Source organism: Bombus vosnesenskii, unplaced genomic scaffold (assembly GCF_011952255.1).
Source record: "Bombus vosnesenskii isolate JDL3184/JDL3185 unplaced genomic scaffold, Bvos_JDL3184-5_v1.1 scf7180000016262, whole genome shotgun sequence".
Taxonomy (NCBI): domain Eukaryota; kingdom Metazoa; phylum Arthropoda; class Insecta; order Hymenoptera; family Apidae; genus Bombus; species Bombus vosnesenskii.
This window is the reverse complement of record NW_022884331.1, coordinates 1,787,858-1,808,594: the sequence shown is the minus strand read 5'-3', so window position 1 is coordinate 1,808,594 and position 20,737 is coordinate 1,787,858. Positions and strand designations below refer to the sequence as shown.

The window sequence follows — 20,737 nt, the reverse complement described above, 5'->3', positions numbered from 1 at the left end:
AGAAAAAATTAATACCAGATCACCAATTTGGATTGAGAAACAAACACTCCACGATAGACCAAATGCACAGACTCACTAATGAAATAATACTAGCATTAGAAAACAAACAATACTGCACAGCCCTCTTTATGGACATCGAGAAAACATTTGACAAAATAAACCACGAAAGCCTACTACAAACAATCAGGAAACAATTCCCGGAGCAAATATACCAGTTAATAAAATTCTACTTAAGCAGCAGAACCCTCGTAATAAAAATCAAGGACACATACTCTGAAGTCAAAGACATCAGGGCAGGGGTTCCGCAAGAAAGCTTCTTAGGAACAATACTAATCACGCTATACACGGCCGACATACCAACAACTACCAATAGCAAAATACTGACATACAGAACATATCACAAAAATAGAAAAGTGGCTGCAAGATAAACAAATTAAAGCAAACCCCGATAAATGCAACCGTATTACATTCACACTGCGAAAACAGACACCACCAAAATATCCTACTGAACAGCACGCACATACCGCAAACAAGGAAAGTGAAATACCTAGGACTCCACCTAGAAACACAATTCACATGGAAACAGCATACTAAATCAATAATAGACAAAGTACAGACAACAGAGAGACAAGTGCATTGGCTAACAAGTCGAAAATCCAAATTAAGCATAGAAAATAAATTAAAAATATACAAAACAATCATGAAACCAATCTGGTCGGAATACCACTATGTGGGACAGCAGCAATGGTCCATGTAAACAAAATAGAGACAATAGAAGCTAGAATTCTTAGAACAATAGTAAACGCCCCATGGTACGTTAGAAACGAGGACATACGGAAGGACCTGGGAATACCAACGGTCAAAGAGGAAATTAGCAGATACGCAGGAAAATACAAAGAAAGAATAGAAACACACCCAAACCGGCTAGCTGCGGAAACGATCAACGCCTTAAACACGGATAGAAGACTGAAAAGGAAACACCCAGCAGACCTCACAAAGGACACAACCTAACAAACATGAAGATGATACCCCACTGGGGATAGCCACCCACATGATAATCAAACAGCTAAAAAATTCTACCAAATGTCCAAACTGAACAAATTGTGAATGTAAACAACTAAATAAAAAAAAATATTGTATTCTTGCCGTAACATTTTTCTTTTTAATTATTTAATTTGTACTTTACAATTTGTCCAGCGGGACATTCGGTAAATTTTTCTAGCTTAATTGCTAAATAACATGTGGATGGCTACCTTCAGTGGGATACCATCTTCGAGTTGCCGTAACAGACTGCGTTTTTTGCAACCACAAAGTAAAGGAATAAATTCTGTTACAAAATACTAAGAATTTGTATACACTTGGTCAATTTAACACTAAATATTATGTTGCATAAACAATGAATGTCTACTATCAGTAGCATACAATACAAATTCATAATTAGATAGTTACGATTTATGATAATTTGGCATGGAACATATTATATAGAATTTTTTGAATAGTCGACAAAACTGCAATAAAATCGACCATAATATCCTATTCCGTATTATTATCACTAAATATCTGATTAAATATAAATTTCATGCTACTGCCCTTTTTACGATTTCATCCTGTTTATTCGAATGTAGTGTCATTACAGACCTTTATTATAGTAGTATCAATCTATTTATATATAGTCGTAAAAAATAATTCGTTTTTTATAGAATTACCTCAGCTATGAAGAGAGTAATATTCAAAAACAAAACGAAGCCTTGCCTCGTCAATTTCGCTAGAGTCCTCTGAAATGGCCACACCCCTATGGTGGACAAAAGACGTTTGTTCAATCGGAAGGCAGGTTGCTCAAAGAAATCCATGTCGGTTATCGCGTTTCTTTCACTATTTCGACTCATAATCGCAGGAAAAAGACGAACATGAGTTAATAAAAACTCAAAAAGGAAATCGATTGAAGATTGGCTTATTAAATCATTACCGAGTTAGTTAATAATTCGAACTATTTCAACAATCCGTCTTTCCACATTCATTATATCCAAGAGACGAGATTTTTACGTTCTTTAAAATGTACTCGTCAAGGTTCTATTCCTTTAATGATAAATTCATCTGTGAAATGATAGCTAATTAGACATCTATCGCTTACTTATTCTTTCCTCGTCTTCATTTCTTGTGCAATTGTCGGTGTGTCATATTACAGAGACCGTTTTATTTAATTTGTATGGAATCGATTGTCATCAAACGTGCCGGCTATAAGAAAATGATTCCCCGCATTAGGAGGATTTTCATTTTAAAGTAAGGTCTGTTTTTGTTAGAGTCTTAGTCTCTACCTCTAGCCTTCGAGTGATGCATTTCTTTGGTGTGCAGCACGCAATGTGAACACTTTGACGACCGTATTTTTTCTATTGATTTCTACTTGTTGCCTGTACTTTTGATTCAGTCTATTGTAGTACAATAGTCTATATCTCAGTACAATTCCGATATACTTTTTGAACAAAATGCATTAAATCCGTCATCACTATCGAAACTTTATTATATAATCTTAATTTATTTCATATACATAAAAATTACAATTATTTTCTGACTATTCACTTTCATTGGAAGAAAGTTTATCATTATCAAAGTCATTAACTATCGATCTTTTCAGTACATTTATAAATTGCCTCACTGTACGATATCATTGCCACTGTACTATTATTATCGATATCATTGTCTACATCAGATAAAAGGTCAACATATCTTTCTTTACAATTTTGATAAATTTTAAGTGTTTTACTAATATAAGGTACTCTGTTAAAAGATGAAATCCAGCTAATACTAGAAATTACGAGGTAAAGGGAATGAAATATTGTTTCAATCTACAGATGATTTCTGAGTTGTTTGAGTTCAACGAACTGATAAACCATAAAAATTGCAAGAATATATATAAAGGCAAATACTTTTCTTGAAATATAGTAGTGTCTGAATGAGTGGTCACAAAACGAATCTGCTTGTTTTTTTTTTATTGTTTAATTTATACTTTACAATTTGTCCAACTGGACATTCGGTAAATTTGTCTAGCTTAATTGCTAAATAACATGTGGATGGCTACCTCCAGCGGGATACTATCTTCGAATTTGACTATTTTATTTCTTTAGTGAGGTCAGTGGGGTGTTTACTTTTTAGTCTTTTTTCTATGAGAGTTTTGCTCGCTTCAGCAGCCAACTGATTTGGATGTGTTGACGTTCTTTCCTTACATTTTTCTGCGTACGTGCCGATTTCTTCTTTGACCGTTTGTATCTTTAAGTCTTTGCGTATATCCTCGTTTCTGACATACCATGGGGCGTTGACTATTGTTCTCAGTATCTTCGACTGTAGCGACTCTAGTTTATTTATGTAGTTCATTGCTGCTGTTAACCACAGTGGTATTACATACGTACAAATTGGTTTTATTATCGTTTTGTATTTTTTTAATTTATTTTCTATGCTGAGTTTAAAATTTCGATTAGTTAATCAGTACATTTGTCTTCTTTTTATCCGTGTTTTGTCTACAATTGATTTAGTATGTTGCTTCCATGTAAGTTGTGTTCCTAAGCAGAAAACTAGGTATTTAACTTACCTTGTTTGTGCTATGTGCGTGCCATTCAGTTGGATAATTGGTGGTATCCGTTTCCTTAGTGTACATGTAATATGGTTGCATTTACTGAGGTTTGCTTTTATTTGTTCATCTTATGGCCATTTTTCTATTTTTGTGATGTGCTCTTATAGTAATGTGACTGCTGTTTCTGTATTAGTGTGCCTGACTAGTACAGTTGTGTCGTTCGCGAATGTCAGTATTTTGCTATTGGTAGTTGTTGGTATGTTGACCGTGTATAATGTGTATAGTATTGGTCCTAAGACGGTTCCTTACGGAACCCCTGCCTTGATGTCTTTTACTTGAGAATATACATCCTTTATTTTTACTACGAAGGTTCTGTTGCTTAGATACGATTTGAGTGGTGGATTTGTTCCGGGAAGTGTTTTTTGATTATTTGTAAGAGACTTTCATGATTCACCTTATCAAATGCTTTCTTAATGTTCATGAAGACGGATGTACAGTACTGTTTCTTTTCTATTGCTAGTAAAATTTCGTTGACGAATCTGTGCATTTGCTCTATCGTGGAGTGTTTGTTTCTCAATCCAAATTGGTAATCTGGTATTAATTTTTCTTTCTCTATTGTTGGTTTTAGGCGATCGTATATTATTTTCTCTAGTATTTTGGAAAACACAGGAAGTAGTGATATTGATCTGTAAGATGCAGGTTGGTGAGGGTCTTTGCCTGGTTTAGGTAACATAATGTTCTGTGCTAGCTTCCATAGTTTAGGAAAGTATTGGATTCTTAGTATTGCATTGAATATTATCGTCATTAGTCTTATCGCTTTTGGCGGAAGGTTTTTCAAGATTTTACCATTGATTAGGTCGATTCCTGGTGCTTTATTGTTTTTTGTTTTCCCGATTATGATTATAATTTCTTGTGCTGTTTTATTAGGTATGGTGTAGTGGTTGTTAGTTGGGGTACTAGCATTTTGCGCATTTTTGTCAATATTATATGGAATGAATGTGTTACAAAGGTGGTTGGGGAATTCTGCAGCTTGCTCTTCGTTGCTTTTGGACCATGTGTTGTCTGCTTTTCTGATTGTTAGGCTTAGTTTTATTGGCTTCTTTATTTTGTACGTAGTTTGCCATAGAGAGCAGTTGGCATTCTCGTGCGCAGAGAGTGTCTCTATGAATTTTGGGAATTCGTTATAATAATTTCTTTTATTTTAATTTTTATTTCCTTTGCGAATTTATTTATATGTTTTTTGTTTTCACGTGTTCTATGTTGTTGCCATTTTGCTTTCGCTTTCCTTTTTTCTCTGATTTTGTCAAGGATGTCTGTTGGAATTATTTTTATTTGCCTGTCGTTTGGTTCATAAGTAGTAGTTGCCCATACTGCTTCTTGTATAATTCCTGTAAATGTTGTTACTGCCAGTTCGATGTGTTCGGGTGTTTTTAATGGGATGTTGCATTTGATTTTTCTCTCGATTAGTTTTTTAAATATTTACCATTTGGTGCCTTTATTGTAAAGCGACTCTCATTTGCTATAATTATATTGGTTTGTTTGTGTATTCTATAATTATCGGTGTATGATGGGAGCTAAGCTCAAAACTGAGTGTTATTTTTAATTTGTTTGCGTTTAGTCCTTTTATAACTGCAAAATCAAGCAAGTCAGGAATTTTGTTTAGATCTGCCGGCCAGTATGTTGGTCCTCCTGTAGTAATATGTTGAGGTTACTAGTTGTAATATATTTTTCTAGTGTTACCTACCACGAGGTGTGTTCATCCTTGAGCCCCATAGCGCGTGCTTTGCATTGAAGTCTGCCACTGCGATGTATTTGTCACCTAAGGATTGAAAATACTGTTCCCATAGTGCATATACTGCTGACATCTGGAGGTAGTTGCGGTTACTTTGTATTATAACGGTGGTTGCTGGAACGTGTTCCTGACTAATTTGACTATGTAAGTGGTGTTTGATATCCTTTCTTATTATCACTGCGGCCCCTCTGTGTGCTTTTCCTGAGGAGTGTTTGGTATTATGGATGGTGTTATATGGTATTTTCATGTATCTTTTTGGTGTGAAATGCGTTTCTGAAACAAGTAATATGTCAATATTATTGTTATACAGAAATGTTTTAGTTTCAAGGACCCTTTGTTGTAGGCCATTGGAGTTTCAAGCTTCTACTTTCAGCATGTCCATTCCTATTTTTTACTTAACATATTTGTAAGTAGTTGTAGCATGTAGACTGTAATTTGTTGTGTTTGTTGTCTGAGTATTGCATTTTGCCCATTTATCATTTTTGTTAGCATTTCAATGTTTTTGATGGACTGCTTGAGCAGTTCCTTGATTTCTGTAGCGTCGTTATTGTTGTTGTTTTGGTTTTGGTTGTTTAAGATTGGTGTTTGGTTAGTTACTTGTGCATGATTTCGGCTACCAAAGGTGTTGATGTTTCTATTGTTAGTGTTCGGTACGTTTGGTACATTTGGTGTTGGCTCTGATTATGCAATTCCTTGTTGCGAGAGATATTTATCGTATGTTCTGCTTTGAAGCGATGGAAACGGGTTTCGCTGTAGTTGTTTTCTGGCTTCGCAGCCTTTATAGCTTGCTGGGTGGTTTCCATTACAGTTATAGCATTTTACTTCGTCTATCTTTCCTGTGTGTGGGCAGTTTTCTGTTAGGTGGTTTTCTACATTTGACACACGCCGGGTTTCTGTTGCAGTAATTTTTTGTGTGTCCGTATCATTGGCACCGTATGCATATGTCCTTATAACGAGGTAGCTCAATTGTTATTATTGTGTTTAGGATTTTTTTGATGTCAAAGATTTCTTTGTTGTTAGCTTTGGGTTCAAGTTCTATTAGAAACAGTAGCAATGGCTGTTTCGTATCATATCTGGTTATACTATTTATTGTTCTTGCTTGGTGTCCCATTTTTGCTAATTTTTCGCACATATTTTTTGTGTTTGTCCTTGGATGTAGTCCTCTAATCATTATTTTGTAGTTTTTTTCAGTTTTAAGCTGGTATGTACGATACCCAACGTTTTTCTTCTTTAACACTTGCGTCATTTTTCTGAAGATTTCTGGAGATTTGTTTGTACTTTTACTTGTTCTAGTTTTAATTGCTTCATACTGTAGTTTTCTTTTCCAGCAGTGTTGTTCAATAATTCGATTAGTGAATCTATTATTTGGGCATCTATGTAGATTGGTTCTTTTGAGTCCGTATCTATTTTTTCTATTAGTGAACGGAATGAATTTTGAAGTGGGAGCCATTGTTGCTTTTCTGTATGTAAAGTTTTCATGGCGCTTGGGCCTGATATTATTTTACGCTTTTTGTGCGCTGTTGCTGTATTCTAGTGTTCATCTTAATATGGTAATTCGTCATCGTAGCTGTTTTCTTCTTGATTTTAAATCGTTTCCATTTCTTTTGTAGCTTTATTTATATAATATATTTCACCTTTGTTCGTTATTTTGAGTGGTGGTATTTGCTGTTGCATTTTGTAGCTTTAACATTTGCCAGTGTTTGTTGTCTTTTCGTTCAACTAAATTTACTGCCTGTCGCACTTTCACTGAAGCACAGTTTCTCAAGTCTGTCGAGTTCGGCTGGTCAGGCAGAACTCCCGAATCTGCTTGTGATTGCTTAACCAGTTAAAATGATCAATGTCTGAATCTTATATGATTGATTAATAACAGATCAAGAGGATAGTTTCATGCGTTTAATGAATTATTTATATATCAATAAATAGTTTAAGCTTTTATAGAAAATGTGACAATTTGGCATGGAATAGAATTTCTTAGTTTTTTCAAGCCTCAATGTCTTAAACATGACTTCATTTAATTATTTTTGTAATCTTATATTTTATATATCTTTTCCAGGTTAGAGGATTAGTTAATGTGTGGAGTATCAGTGTGGATTCCATCATCGAATGCATACCACCGATGGTAACGATCCTTCTTCAAGTGGCATCTTATTTTAACCTGATTTTTAATATGGGAAAGGTACGGACGGTTCTTTATCTCGTTTAGTCTACAAATATTCAAAGTTGAATACGATTAATTAATTTAGTTGAGATTTTATTGCATAATAAAGAATAATTTTCTCAAGCTAAAGAAGAACTTGCTCCACGCTGCCATTAACATTTACACGTAATGATGAAAGCACGAAGGAACTTTCAAAGATATTTCTGCAAAATTCTTGTAATTTAGAACAAACTCCCCTCTTCTTATTTTTATCGAACAATCTTTCTTCTTTTTCTTATTACAGTTCAAAGATATACTCTTATTTATTAAAAATGATCACAACTACTACATGAATCGTCCAGAAAATATGATTCTTCAATATTATGCCAGACAAGGAAGCAAAATTATATTTTATTATGTCTGTAAGTGCATTAGATTTCAAAATGAGAGAAATTCTTTCATCGTTCTTTAAGAGCATTTCCATTCTAGCGTACATTTATATAACAATCACAGCTTTTGTACTGATACCAACAGTATCATTGATAAATGAACTCATCAATCATTCTGAAGAGAGAAGCTTACCAATCGAAATCGATTATGGCATAGACATACAAGAATATTTCTATTACCTATTTATACCTTTGTACATATCAATGTTTATAGTTCCTCATGTAATCGCATCTTGCGATACCACGTACTTGCTATACGTCCACCATGCCAATGCTTTGTTTGCAATAGTCAGGTAAAGTTCGTCTTCGTTAATTTAATAATTTCGCAAAATTTGATTCCGAAAACAATATTTTCCAGTTATGAATTGAAAACTATTCACATTTTCGATACAAGTAGCTTAATAAACTTAAAGGATTATGACTTACTCGAAAAGTATAAAGATGTCGAATTATCACCAGACGAACAGAAGAAAATTTTTAAAAAATTATTGCTTTGCATAAGAAGACATCAAAATGCAATAAGGTTGGTAATCATGTTGTGTTAATATATGGTCACAGTGTTCATTTCTTTCGAGTAATAGACTATTGAATATTATATTTTTCGTAGATACTCAAACCTCGTTGAATCATTTTTCACTAAATCCATATTAGCTCAGATGTTTTGCAACGTCATCAGTCTTAGTATTGGTGGAGTTGAAGTAGGTATTTGGATATACAAACTAAACTAGAAGATCCTTTCTCAATTCGAATACATAAATACTTCACTATTTCTAGACAATCTTGAATTTAGGCAATACAAGGAACGCGATGCGATTTGGAGCACTTGCATTGGCACAAGCTATACACATATTCATCCTTTGCTTCCCAGGGCAAACGCTATTAAATCACAGTGAAGAAGTGTACACCGCGGCGTAAGAATATTTCATATTTCTTTGATATTTTTTTCACCATTCATATTCCAAAGGGTTAATTCAAGACTGATTCATTTAGATGCGAGGTAGTGTGGTATATATTTCCTAAAAGGTGTCATAATTTATATATGTTTTTACTCACAAGGACTATGATATTTAACAAAATAACAGCTTTCAAACTTTCGGTCATGTCAATGGAAACATTTCTCTCGGTAAAATCTTCTTACTACGGCACATTTTAAATAATCGCAAAATTATTCGTAATTGGATTACTGTTTATACTTTCAGATTATTCAAACCGCAATGAGTTATTTCACTGTGCTATTGTCAACTACATGAACTTAAATGAAAATTGGATGTATCCCAGTTACATATGTAATAAAAATTATCAGTATAGTGTATTTCGTTCTTTGTACATTACATTTTTATTTACGGCACATACTGTCACATATAAGGAGATAATGCCTTTTAACGTTCTGTACTACAAATATGCAGAGATATATAAGAAATATTTGAATATTTTGATAGTTTAGAGAAAGATTATGCCAATGTTCTATTTTAAAGTAATATATAATATAGTTTGAATAAATAGAAAAAGAATTAATGCATATAATAGGATTGTTTAGAAAACAAATAAGAAGGTACTAGATTTCGAGTTTTCCATTAATATAGTGTTGCGTGGCCTTTCCAAGATTTTGGGGAATTTAGCGAGGTTGCAGCCAGTGAAGTGCTGAAGCACTTTGTTCGCGTTTTAATTTCAAACAATTCGAAAAACTAACTCAATGTTAAAATAAAGAAATGAATTACAAGAAAAATTAACTTGAACAATAATTTATATTTAGAACTGAATTATAATAGATTTCATGCTTTAACAAATATTTGCACTTGTATGAAATTTATTCAGATTCTAAGCTCAGTGTGACGGTTCTAACGATTCAACAATTCTACTTTCTGAGTCGTAGTATAGTCTATTTATCTGCTCAGATTTTACATGATAATCTACGATCTATTTATGATCCAATAACACAAATTGTTATTAACTAATGCTAATACACTTTAATTTAATTGCAGTTTATGGTATTAAAAGGTGAGCGATTTATGGCTTGGCAATGTCTTTTCCAATAATAACGGAAGTTGTATTTTCGACCAATCGCGGGGAGACGCAATCACGAGGAGAGACGTCAGCGGGAGTCGTAAATTCCCGTTACGATTATAGTAATCGACACTACTAGTTGATCGATCCCCTGATTTCGGTTAAGATAATAGGGGTGATTCAGTTAGTATAACACTGTGATTCACAGAATTATAAATTATATGTCGGAGAAGGAAAGACAGCGGGATTTCCCGTCCGGAATGTTGGGACAAACCCCAATACACTAGCCCAGACTTTTGCTATAGCCGCCCTTAAGTAATAAAAATAAAAAATAGTCTTAATGTCTGACTTTATGACGATGGGTTTGCGTTCGAAGTGACATGGCAGGTCACCGGACGTAGCCACGGTCACGGGAGGGACATGTACCTGACAGAGGTATGAAATGATTATATGGCTCTCCTTAAAACAAAGATTTACCCGAGAAGCGGGGCCAGGAGTATATAAGGGCAGCCTCTTTTGGATTGACGGAGTTAGAGTGAGAGTTAAAGCTAGTCAGTTAGTTAGTGAGTCGTTGGACGAATTGCCGATTGAGTTATCGAGAAGTTACCCGAATCGAGTAGCACGTTGATACGAGTCCTCCCGTGGACCGTGGATTCGTTACCGAACCTGAATTCGTTGTCACCATCATCTCGACCATTACCATTCCTATTACCATTCCTCATAGCCTCTTGTAGCGTCCACATTCGTGCTGATAAATATTGGCTACATTCGCGACGGTAAAGTAAGACGGTAAAGGTTCATCGAACGCCCCAAACTGGCAACCTGCCTCCGACATATACATTTCCAACACTTAAGTTATACTGTTGAGTAGATATAAATCGTAGATGACACTTTGTCGCACGAAGATAACATAGATATGCACAACAGAGCAAGGCTCTTATAGTTAAATTTAGTATGTTAGTGAACGTAGCACTCGAGGATACTTAATAGAGGAGGTGAATGTTCGACAATACCGAGAACCGACTTAGATAGTTGATGTGAGTTATACTCCTCTAGCGTTGTGCTTAGACTTAGACGTTAGGCGTTAGATTTTTGTACTTAGTTGTTGACTTTTCTAGCGATGTAGAAGAAGCGAAGTACAGTGACGATGCTGTGTCGGAGGAAAGCTACAGAAACATCTCTCCGATCAGTGTAAACCTGTGCTAGAAAATAAAGACAGTAGTTGTGTTATGATTCAGCTACTTTATTTCATCAACCTACCCTTAAGTTTACGTGACAGCAGCGCAGTGGTTAGCGCCTTAGGTTACGAACGTTAGGAACCCGGGTTCGAATCCCGGCGACCGGAATCCGATCTTTTTTCCGCTCATCTAAATTAGAAGAAAAATAGCAGTACCCCATCAGCGATATCTACAGGCAGCATCTACAGTCATCACGGACAACGTTTACACATCACACATATGCACTGTACTACTCTCTATGAAAAGCCACAAATAAAATAAAGAAGCCAATAAAACTCATTGCAGCAATCAGAAAAGCAGACAATAGATGGTCTAAAAGCAACGAAGAGCAAGCTGCAGAATTCCCCAACCACCTTTGTAACACATTCACTCCATATAATATTGACGAAGATGCGCAAAACGCTAGAACCCAACTAACAAGCACTACACCATACCTAATAATACCTAATAATATTAAGAAATTATAATTATAATCGGGAAAGCACCAGGAATCGACCTAACCAATGGTAAAATCTTGAAAAACCTTCCGCCAAAAGCGATAAGACTAACTAGAATAATATTCAATGCAATAATAAGAATTCAATACTTTCCTAAGCTATGGAAACTGGCACAGATCATAATGTTACCTAAACCAGGCAAAGACCCACACCAAACTACATCTTACAGACCAATATCACTACTTCATGTGTTTTCTAAAATACTAGAGAAAATAATATACGACCGCATAAAATCAATAATAGAGAAGAAAAAATTAATACCAGATCACCAATTTGGATTGAGAAACAAACACTCCACGATAGAGCAAATGCACAGGCTCATTAACGAAATAATACTAGCATTAGAAAGCAAACAATACTGCACAGCCCTCTTTATGGACATAGAGAAAACATTCGACAAAATAAACCACGAAAGTCTACTACAAACAATCAGGAAACAATTCCCGGAGCAAATATACCAATTAATAAAATCTTACTTAAGCAGCAGAACCTTCGTAATAAAAATCAAGGACAGATACTCTGAAGTCAGAGACATCAAGGCAGGGATTCCGCAAGAAAGCGTCTTAGGACCAATACTATTCACACTCTACACGGCCAACATACCAACAACTACCAATAATTCCAATGTAAACCCGACATATATATGTCGGTTTACCATCAAGTTTACCATCGCGGATATAGCCGATGTTTACCGGTGCAAATGTGGGTACTACAAGAGGCTACAAGTAATAGCGGCGATAGGATGGTCGCGATGCCGATGACAACGAATTCAGGTTCGACAACGAATCTACGGTCCACGGGATGACGAGCGTTAACGCCATACACGATTCGGATAACTCAATCAGCAATTCGCCCAACGACTAACTAACTAACTCACTCGTAATCCAAATGAAACTGCCCTTATATAGTCCTTTTCCCACTCCTAGGGCCAATCTCTGTTTTTAAGGAGAGCTGCACAACTATTTTCTACTTCCGTTATTACACGTCCCTCCCGTGACCGTGGGTACGTTCGGTGACTCATTATGTCACCTCGAGCCCAAACCCATCGTCATACACCTTAAGTGCCCGCATAACTATTTCTTCGTTTATTGCTTAAATGTCAATGTCGTAAATATTTGGATTGGGGTATTGGGTTTTTCCGAACATTCTAAAGAAAGGTCCCAATGTCCTTCCATCTCCGACATATATATATATATATATATATATATGTCGGGTTTACATTAGACGTGAAACGAATCGTCGTTTGGATTAAACGTTGTCGTTATGCAATAGAGAAGACATTGACTAGTGCAAATACGATTATCATAGAACCGGTCGAGAAACTAGTGACAATGATCCTAGGTTCGATAACGAATCCTCGGTCGACGGGATGATTGATGAACGTGCTCACAAAATCTAAGTCGAACGCGTAATATTCACTGGTCGTAAGGGGTTACTCTTTTCATCGATGAGATCGCGAGAGAGAATGACTTTCCCGTCCCGATGATGTCCCGGTGTTCTTTCATCTCCGACATATACTATACATATACTTTACGTCCTTCATATTGCTGTTTCTATAGAAAAATATCGGGTTTATTCTAAATCCAATTTGAAAAATAATTCACCGTATAATAAGAATAAAAAATGAAATAAAATGGAATAAAAATTAAGACAGGAAGTGGAATCTAGTAAGAAATACAGTGGAAGGGTCGTTGACTCATGAAAGAAATCGGAAACGCCTGACAATGACTGATTTTAAGATGATTATCAATGTAAATGTAATTTATTCCAACCAATTATTTTTCATTGTCAGATCACTATGGCGTTTATTAGTAGGGTCTGCGTGGACACGCAACGCAAGAGGCTTCGAGTATTTCGCGAGAGTCGCGACCACGGCTTCGAATAGATATATCACGTATCAAACTATGTTTCGATGATTAATTCATTTCAATTATCTTCTCCTTCTTTCCTTTTCGTTAAAAAATGTTATGTTGATTCGCGAGATCGTAAAAAAAAGACAATCGCGTGAAAAGACTGTCAAACGGACTCGCGCTCGACGAGCCTCAAGAATTCCGTGGCCCCGTTATAATTACAAATCAATCGTTAATTAATAATTAATAACATTAGGTACATATATCTATTAGCACTATTAAGATTCACCCACATCGTTCGACACGCATCATACAGTAACAGTAGGTGATCAATCATTGAACGAATGTGTTTGTTTCATCCATTTTATACAATGCTTTTTTACGTATTTCTTTATTCATTTTTTGTTGTTAAGGAACAAAATTTTGCTCATAGATATGATTTACTTACAGGATATAGGATAAACGTGTCGCTGATCGAAGATCACCTTTTGGTTGAAGTAAGGAAGAAATAACCTAGTACCTTTAATTCCACTAATTCTGTACTTTTTATAAGTTTGATAATAGTACTATAACTATAAAAGTGTAATTATAAATTATCTGATTAATGTGTTATACTCAACAAAATGACATAAATATATGAATTATTAAATCGATAGAATTAAAATTTTGCTGTAGTAGATTTTTTATCATAAATGTTAAAATTTTTAATTTTTGGAACAGGAAATTTAAAGGACTTAAAAACCAAGAATATAGAGAAGTTTAAGCTATAATATTACTTTCAAACCATAGTTTAGGAAAATGCTTTTTATTATTGATATTAAAATCGATCCTAAATTCATTGAAAAATTTAAGGGAGCACTATTATACATAAAATATATACTTCATCACCTAGAATAAAAACAGATTTTGTCAATAATATTTTGAAACATTAAATTATCTCAAAAATTAAGGATATCAGCTATAAAAGAAATTCGAATAAGTCGATTAACAGAATTAGAATAAATATAAGCATCGTAAAATAATAAATAATCTTTTATATACAATCTTTTTTATCTAGTCGTATATCTATTTCAACCTAGTCGTTCTTATCCAACTTATACGATCGATGATTTTGTTACACTCTAGAAAAAAGAACTCAATTGTCCAGTCGATATAATCAAGTTACTTTGTAATTTAGCGACACGTTTATGTTTTCTAATCGCAATCGTACGAATCAGATTGGAATAAAACATGTCTGTTACAAACATACGTTACGTGAAACTAGAAAAACAAAAGAAAGTACACCATCCACCAATCCACCCTTTCGTCATTATGAAAGTTACAAGTGTTCACCCTATCGTATGTAAGTCGTTGATTAACATTTACACCGTTATGTACAGGATATAATACATTGGGAAAAGAATGACGGTAAACAGAAAGATCGCCGCTACGGTAATAATGAAGTTATAATAAAATAATAATTATTACAATTAATCCTAATAATGGTAGGTACAGATATTTTTTTAATTTCTTCTTCTTTTCAATAAAACAACAAGATTAAACCAAGAAAACAAGATTATAGTTACGTGTCTTACGCATTTCCGTTCTTTCGCAACAAGCAAAAAAAGAAATTTGACTATCTGCTAAAATAAAGAAAGACAAATTTTCACGCACACACATGAAACAACAGAAAGGGAAATATAATCTATGAAGCGAGGATACAAGCGTATAATACGAATCTCGAAATACAACATCGAATTTTCGCGTGATTAACACTAAATCTACCGGCGCAGTCAAATTGACCGCTATGCGACTTCTGCACAAATTTAACCATATTTAAGCTTTATCATATCGCTTCATAATTTCTGACTTTTCCTAAAACATGCATACAATATATTTTTCGGTATTTAATTTTAGTTTGCTCTTTTATTTGATGAGAAAAATTTGTACTCTGCCTTGCCTACCGTAAGCGGTCATTTCGACCGCCCGACAAAATATGTTAGTTATTCTTAAAATAAATGCAATCAGTACAAATAAAAGCCTATCTCAAGGTCAGATGACAAACAAAATCAGAAATAACAAATAATAACAGCTGTTGCACCCGCAATCTTGTCATAAAACAATCTATCCCTCGATCAAGATAGACACCAGCTGTCAAACATATCAACTCAGGCCCATAATAATTCTAAGGAACCGCCACAAAATTTAGCATTTTTTACAGTCCATTGTTACAAACATTTTAAAAGTGGAGAAGTTTCTTAGGGTTACTGCTCATTGCTATAAAAAACGGGGAAAGCTTTCCCAACTCCACCTTCGAGTAACCGTTGGTGGAGAACGGTCAATACTCATCAATATTTTCGTATAAATATCGCCGTCACAGATCATATTTTTACTTGCTATCGTCTTTTCGACTAGAATACATCTCGGTTTGTTAGTCAATTAGTCGACATCTAAACTTGTTATCTCTAAAACTCAGACAGGAAGCATCTCAGAGCGTTTTGTGTAAAGTTGTTATAAAAGTAAAGCATATCAAATTTGACAATAATTTTGTATTCCGCACATAGTATTATTCTGTGATAAATATTTACCCTAGAAAAGGGCAAAAAGGAAAGAAATTATCGTTGACAGCAGAGAGTGAAACTGGGTCCGATGGAACAGTTTGGAAAGAAATAGATGCAAGTCCCAAACCTGGCATAATATTTTTAGGAATATGCTAAACGACATATAATGAAAGGACAAGTAAAAACGGCATTTTATCTTATTATTGATCACCGTATAAGGGATCATATAATAAAATGTACAGAAGCATTTAGAGTATTGGGGACTAAGAGGGAGCTAGATGCAACAAAACTAGATGCATTTATTGCTCCGCTATATGCCCGCGGTGCATATCAGGCAAAAAATTTAGATGTCTCATATTTGTGGAATAAAATTTGGAGGCCTGCATTTTTTTTAAAAACAATGAGCAGGAATGACTTTGCTGACTTTATGAGGTTTATACGATTTGATAAGAACGAAAAAAGCTAGCGTTTATGAACCAATAAATTTGCAATGGTATCTACAGTATGGGGCCAATTTACAGAAAATTCACAAAATTGTTATAAACCTAGTGCATACATTACTTTTACATAAGAAATCGTGGGGAAAAAATCATGCAATGAAACTATCAACAAGTTCAGATTCATTACTACAAAAAACTTGTCACGTAGAAGATTGTAAAGGTTACAAAATTACGAAAATTTGTTTAAGATGCGGGAGACATTTATGCGGCAAATGTACATTTGATAATAAGATAATTTGTAAAAAATGCAGCAAAGTTGAATAAGATATATCTCTATATAAATAAAAGTGTAATTCTATTTAAGTCTATGATTGAATTAAACAAAAGTAAATTTGGACGAAATTTTGTGAAAGTTCAACATTTTATATACATTTAGTTATAAATTAACCATTATCTAAGTTAAATCATAAAAACTATTACTTCTTTAATCACCGGTCATTTTGACCACACACGATAGGAATAGATATACACAAAATGTCGGTAGGTTTAGCGTTAAGAAAAGTTGTACCCTCATAGAAAATAATAAAAAAATCTCAAAAAAAAAAAAAACGATTTGTTTCGCGGAGTTAAAACTCGTGTTAAAACTCGTATGAAAATAGAAATAAAAAGTATGGGGTGGAACGAATTTACTACCACTAAGAAAACAAAAGGTCGTATCGTTAATAAAAAAACAAATGAGTGGTAACGTAAAGCAAAGGACGCAGGAATAAATCTACACACGTGTATTTTCAACACACGCCAACATATGCCAACTCCTCCCTCTCTCTTTCTTTCTCACGAAAAGATTGAATTGCAAATATAATGCGAACGTTAATCGACGTTAATTTGGTATGTAGTTGATTGACGCAAAATGTGATAACACAACGCAATTATAAAAGCTGAGTAGAATCACAGCGACGTTCCAACATCCACGTTGATTAACACTTAAAAATTACAATAACACTATAAAATACGCGTTGACGTGTTGACTAATGTATAGAATTGTATATTACTGTATATAATTGTATATTATAATAGGATATTCATATAACTCTAGGCGATAAAAAACAAGTTTCAAGGTAATAAAAATAAACTTGAAAGCAGTATATCTACTAATTATTAGGAATATTAAAATAAAAGAGTAAAGGACCTCCTCAATTCCAAAGCAATAAATTTATCATTATTAAAATCGTTAAATAATAAAAATATCTGTAGTCAACGTAGACAAACGTTATCGTCAAAAAAATCCAACAATCATTTTATAAAAATTACAAAGATTATTTTTAAAACACTCCCAAGGCAATTTTACAACAATTTCAAGGAATTAATATTTCGATCAACACGTCAACATCCAACGTTCAATTGAAACGACGCGACGCAACGAAAAATTAAAAAATTGTTTTCTTTTTCCTTAAAAATCTTTCCGATAGTAATCGCCGATGTATATGCATCGTTGCTAAACTGCACGCAACTGACGAACTGAAAAAGATGGAACACGGCTTTAAACTAAAAGCGGACGGTGCTAGACATCTCTAGCATCGCCTCGAAGGTACAGGTTTCTCACATTCTAACACGATACAGGTTTACACTCTACGTTTTGCACACTTTGCGCTTTCTTCTTTTTTTTATCTTTTACTATTTATTACACTTTCCTTCCTCTCTCTCTCACTCTCTCTCTCTCTCTCTCTCTCTCTCTCTTTCACCTTCTTGTTTTGTACAAATCGAGGAGTAGGGAGTTGGGGAGCGCTTATTAAGCGGTAAGGGAGCAAAGAAGAGCGTTACAGGGGGAGGGTTGGGAGAGTTAGGGTGTAAAATATACTATTTGGCAGTTTGGCATTTCGTCGGATATGAATCAGACTGTTCGCTATTTCGAGACCCAGGCGACGATGTCCTTTTATCCTCGACTCTTGAAACGTCATCGACCACGAAAATTGCTTAGAAAATGTAACGGCGGGAGATATGGAGATCATATCTATAACAGGAGTGTTCGACAAAAGTTCCTGATCGAGTCTGAACACGACGGAATGGACACAGGATCGATACTATTATTCTTACTCTTTAATTAGAATCTAAATTGGAGATTCGACTCGATAATAATCGCACAAATATATGGGATTTTTGAAACAGCTTGCTATAAACAACAAAGATCAACGACGCTTATATAGTGGCAGGTAACTTTTAAAAAATTCTTCGAATAAAAACGTGCTTAACATTTTGACTGCCACGTTGGTCACATATGGCCACGGTTTCTCCTGTGACGCCACGGTGGTCATTGGTGACCGGAGCGCTTGAACTTCTTACACTTGTAAAAATTGAATGAAAATTGACAGTTAGGGCATTCTGAATGTAACCGATAAATAGAAGATGCTTTGAAATAAAAAGTGCCACATTGAACAATTAAACATTCTTATTAGAACATCAATAAAAGAAAAATGAGAACAAATCTTGTATCTAACGGTGCACTGTTTGCGTCCATATCTTTGAGGGGAAATCTACGAATATTATTATAAACACACCTTAGAAAATAATCGTAAATTCTGCTTTATAATCATATAATTAAAGTTAGTGAAGTGTGAACATACTTTACTCTTATACAAGGTGGTTGGTAACCGTTGGTACAAGCGGAAAGAGGGTGATTCTACGCGAAGAAAGAAGTCGAAAACATAGAATAAAAATTTTTTTTTTTAATTTTTCCATCGAGACAACGATCTGCAGTGAGATCCGTTATAACGAGACGTGATAAAATGCGCGCGTACCGAGCGAAAATTCAAAGTCGATTTTGTCGAAAACAACGCCTCAAACGAAAAATTTTTATTCTATATTTTCGACTTCTTTTTTCGCGCAGAATCACCCCCTTTCCGCTTGTACCACCAGTTACCAACCACCCTGTATATAGAATGAGCAAATACTGTTTACTAATAACTTCTACACGTTTCAGCAATATATTCTGGACGATTTGCTTACGACGAAATAACGAATGCGAATGATTTGTTGAAATAAACGAAGCCTTGTTATAATATGTCGCTATCAACTGTTACCAAGGCGCCACGGTGGTCACCCGTGACCACCAATAAGATAAACGGTCCATTGGGGAAGAATGTTGTCTTACATCATCAATTTATTATTATTTTGCCATTATATGCTTTGAACAATAAAAATACTCCGGTGGCGTCCTGAGCGAAACATGTGATTTTGGCGTGGCAGTCAAAATGTTAAAAGTGATTTTGTTTCCTGTTATAAATAAAAATATGTAGTGGTCGTTATAGTGACTTGATAACATTGTGTAGATACTTCGAAAAAAAAAGGAGTTTAAAAATTATTTTGTTTAGAGTTATAAAGCATTTTAGTTTAGACTATTTATATGTAATATTATTTAAAATTAAAAGAATATATCATGTATAATTAATTTATCTATGGTATTAAACGTTTACTACGATAAGTACGATACATATCATATACCCCTACGAAATTTAACACAACGTTTTTTCGGACCCCCTATAATTCATCTTCTATTCTTGATAAAATCTTTTCAGTCTAAAGTCTAGAGTAACACTTTTTATAAAACGTGTTTATAAAATGGGGCAGTAAGAAAAAGCACTGGTAACACGTGAGGCTTTAACAAGTTAAATCAAAGATATTTTTCCTTCAACGAACGTCTCTACGTATGTAAGAGTGCGCAAACACGTAGTTATAGACGCGTACGAGAATATTCTGTACACATTATATCATTATTGGTCTCACTCACTCACTCACTTATTCTCACTCACTCACTCATTCACTCTCACTTTCACTCACTCACTCACTCACTCACTCACTCACTCACTCACTCACTCACTCACTCATTCACTCACTCACTTACTTACTCACTCACTCACTTCTCATTCCCTCACTCATTCACACACTCACTCACTCACACACTCACTCACTCACACACTCACTCACTCACTTTAATTAAAACTCGATATCTCTTATTGGCACAAAATTGTACTAGTAATATGGGAACATCTGTGAAAACACGTTACCGTCGATAAAGTTCCACGACAAGGTGATTCTTTCAAACGCGTTTTAACAAATAAGTTCTGAGTGAATTTGTTGGTGGAATTACATTGACCCACAGTAATTCTATGTATGTATTGTTATTATTTATAATATCATAAATTAACCTACGTCGTAATAGGAATGTGTA

The 20,737-nt window shown here is 34.6% G+C and overlaps 1 protein-coding gene and 1 long non-coding RNA gene across 2 annotated transcripts; both read left to right on the top strand.

Annotated features, from left to right (window-relative positions):
- Nucleotides 1-1,636: 1,636 nt before the first annotated feature.
- LOC117242012 lies at nt 1,637-19,632 on the top strand. The gene is made up of 4 exons (XR_004495161.1): nt 1,637-1,648; nt 4,063-4,066; nt 12,424-12,427; nt 19,448-19,632. It is a non-coding gene; the product is annotated as an uncharacterized LOC117242012 (long non-coding RNA).
- Nucleotides 7,437-9,215, top strand: LOC117242008. The gene is made up of 8 exons (XM_033508342.1): nt 7,437-7,533; nt 7,799-7,916; nt 7,984-8,236; nt 8,302-8,466; nt 8,551-8,641; nt 8,718-8,854; nt 8,934-9,066; nt 9,143-9,215. The coding sequence occupies exons 1-8, from the start codon at nt 7,474-7,476 to the stop codon at nt 9,191-9,193; spliced, it is 1,008 nt and encodes a 335-aa protein (XP_033364233.1). The 5' UTR covers nt 7,437-7,473; the 3' UTR covers nt 9,194-9,215.
- Nucleotides 19,633-20,737: the final 1,105 nt, after the last annotated feature.

Excerpts from the sequence above, each read along its gene's own strand:
- LOC117242008 (XM_033508342.1), top strand. The coding sequence starts at position 7,474 with ATGGTAACGATCCTTCTTCAAGTGGCATCTTATTTTAACCTGATTTTT. Across the intron at positions 8,237-8,301 it reads GCTTTGTTTGCAATAGTCAG|TTATGAATTGAAAACTATTC; the intron begins GTAAAGTTCGTC and ends AATATTTTCCAG. Across the intron at positions 8,642-8,717 it reads TTAGTATTGGTGGAGTTGAA|ACAATCTTGAATTTAGGCAA; the intron begins GTAGGTATTTGG and ends CACTATTTCTAG.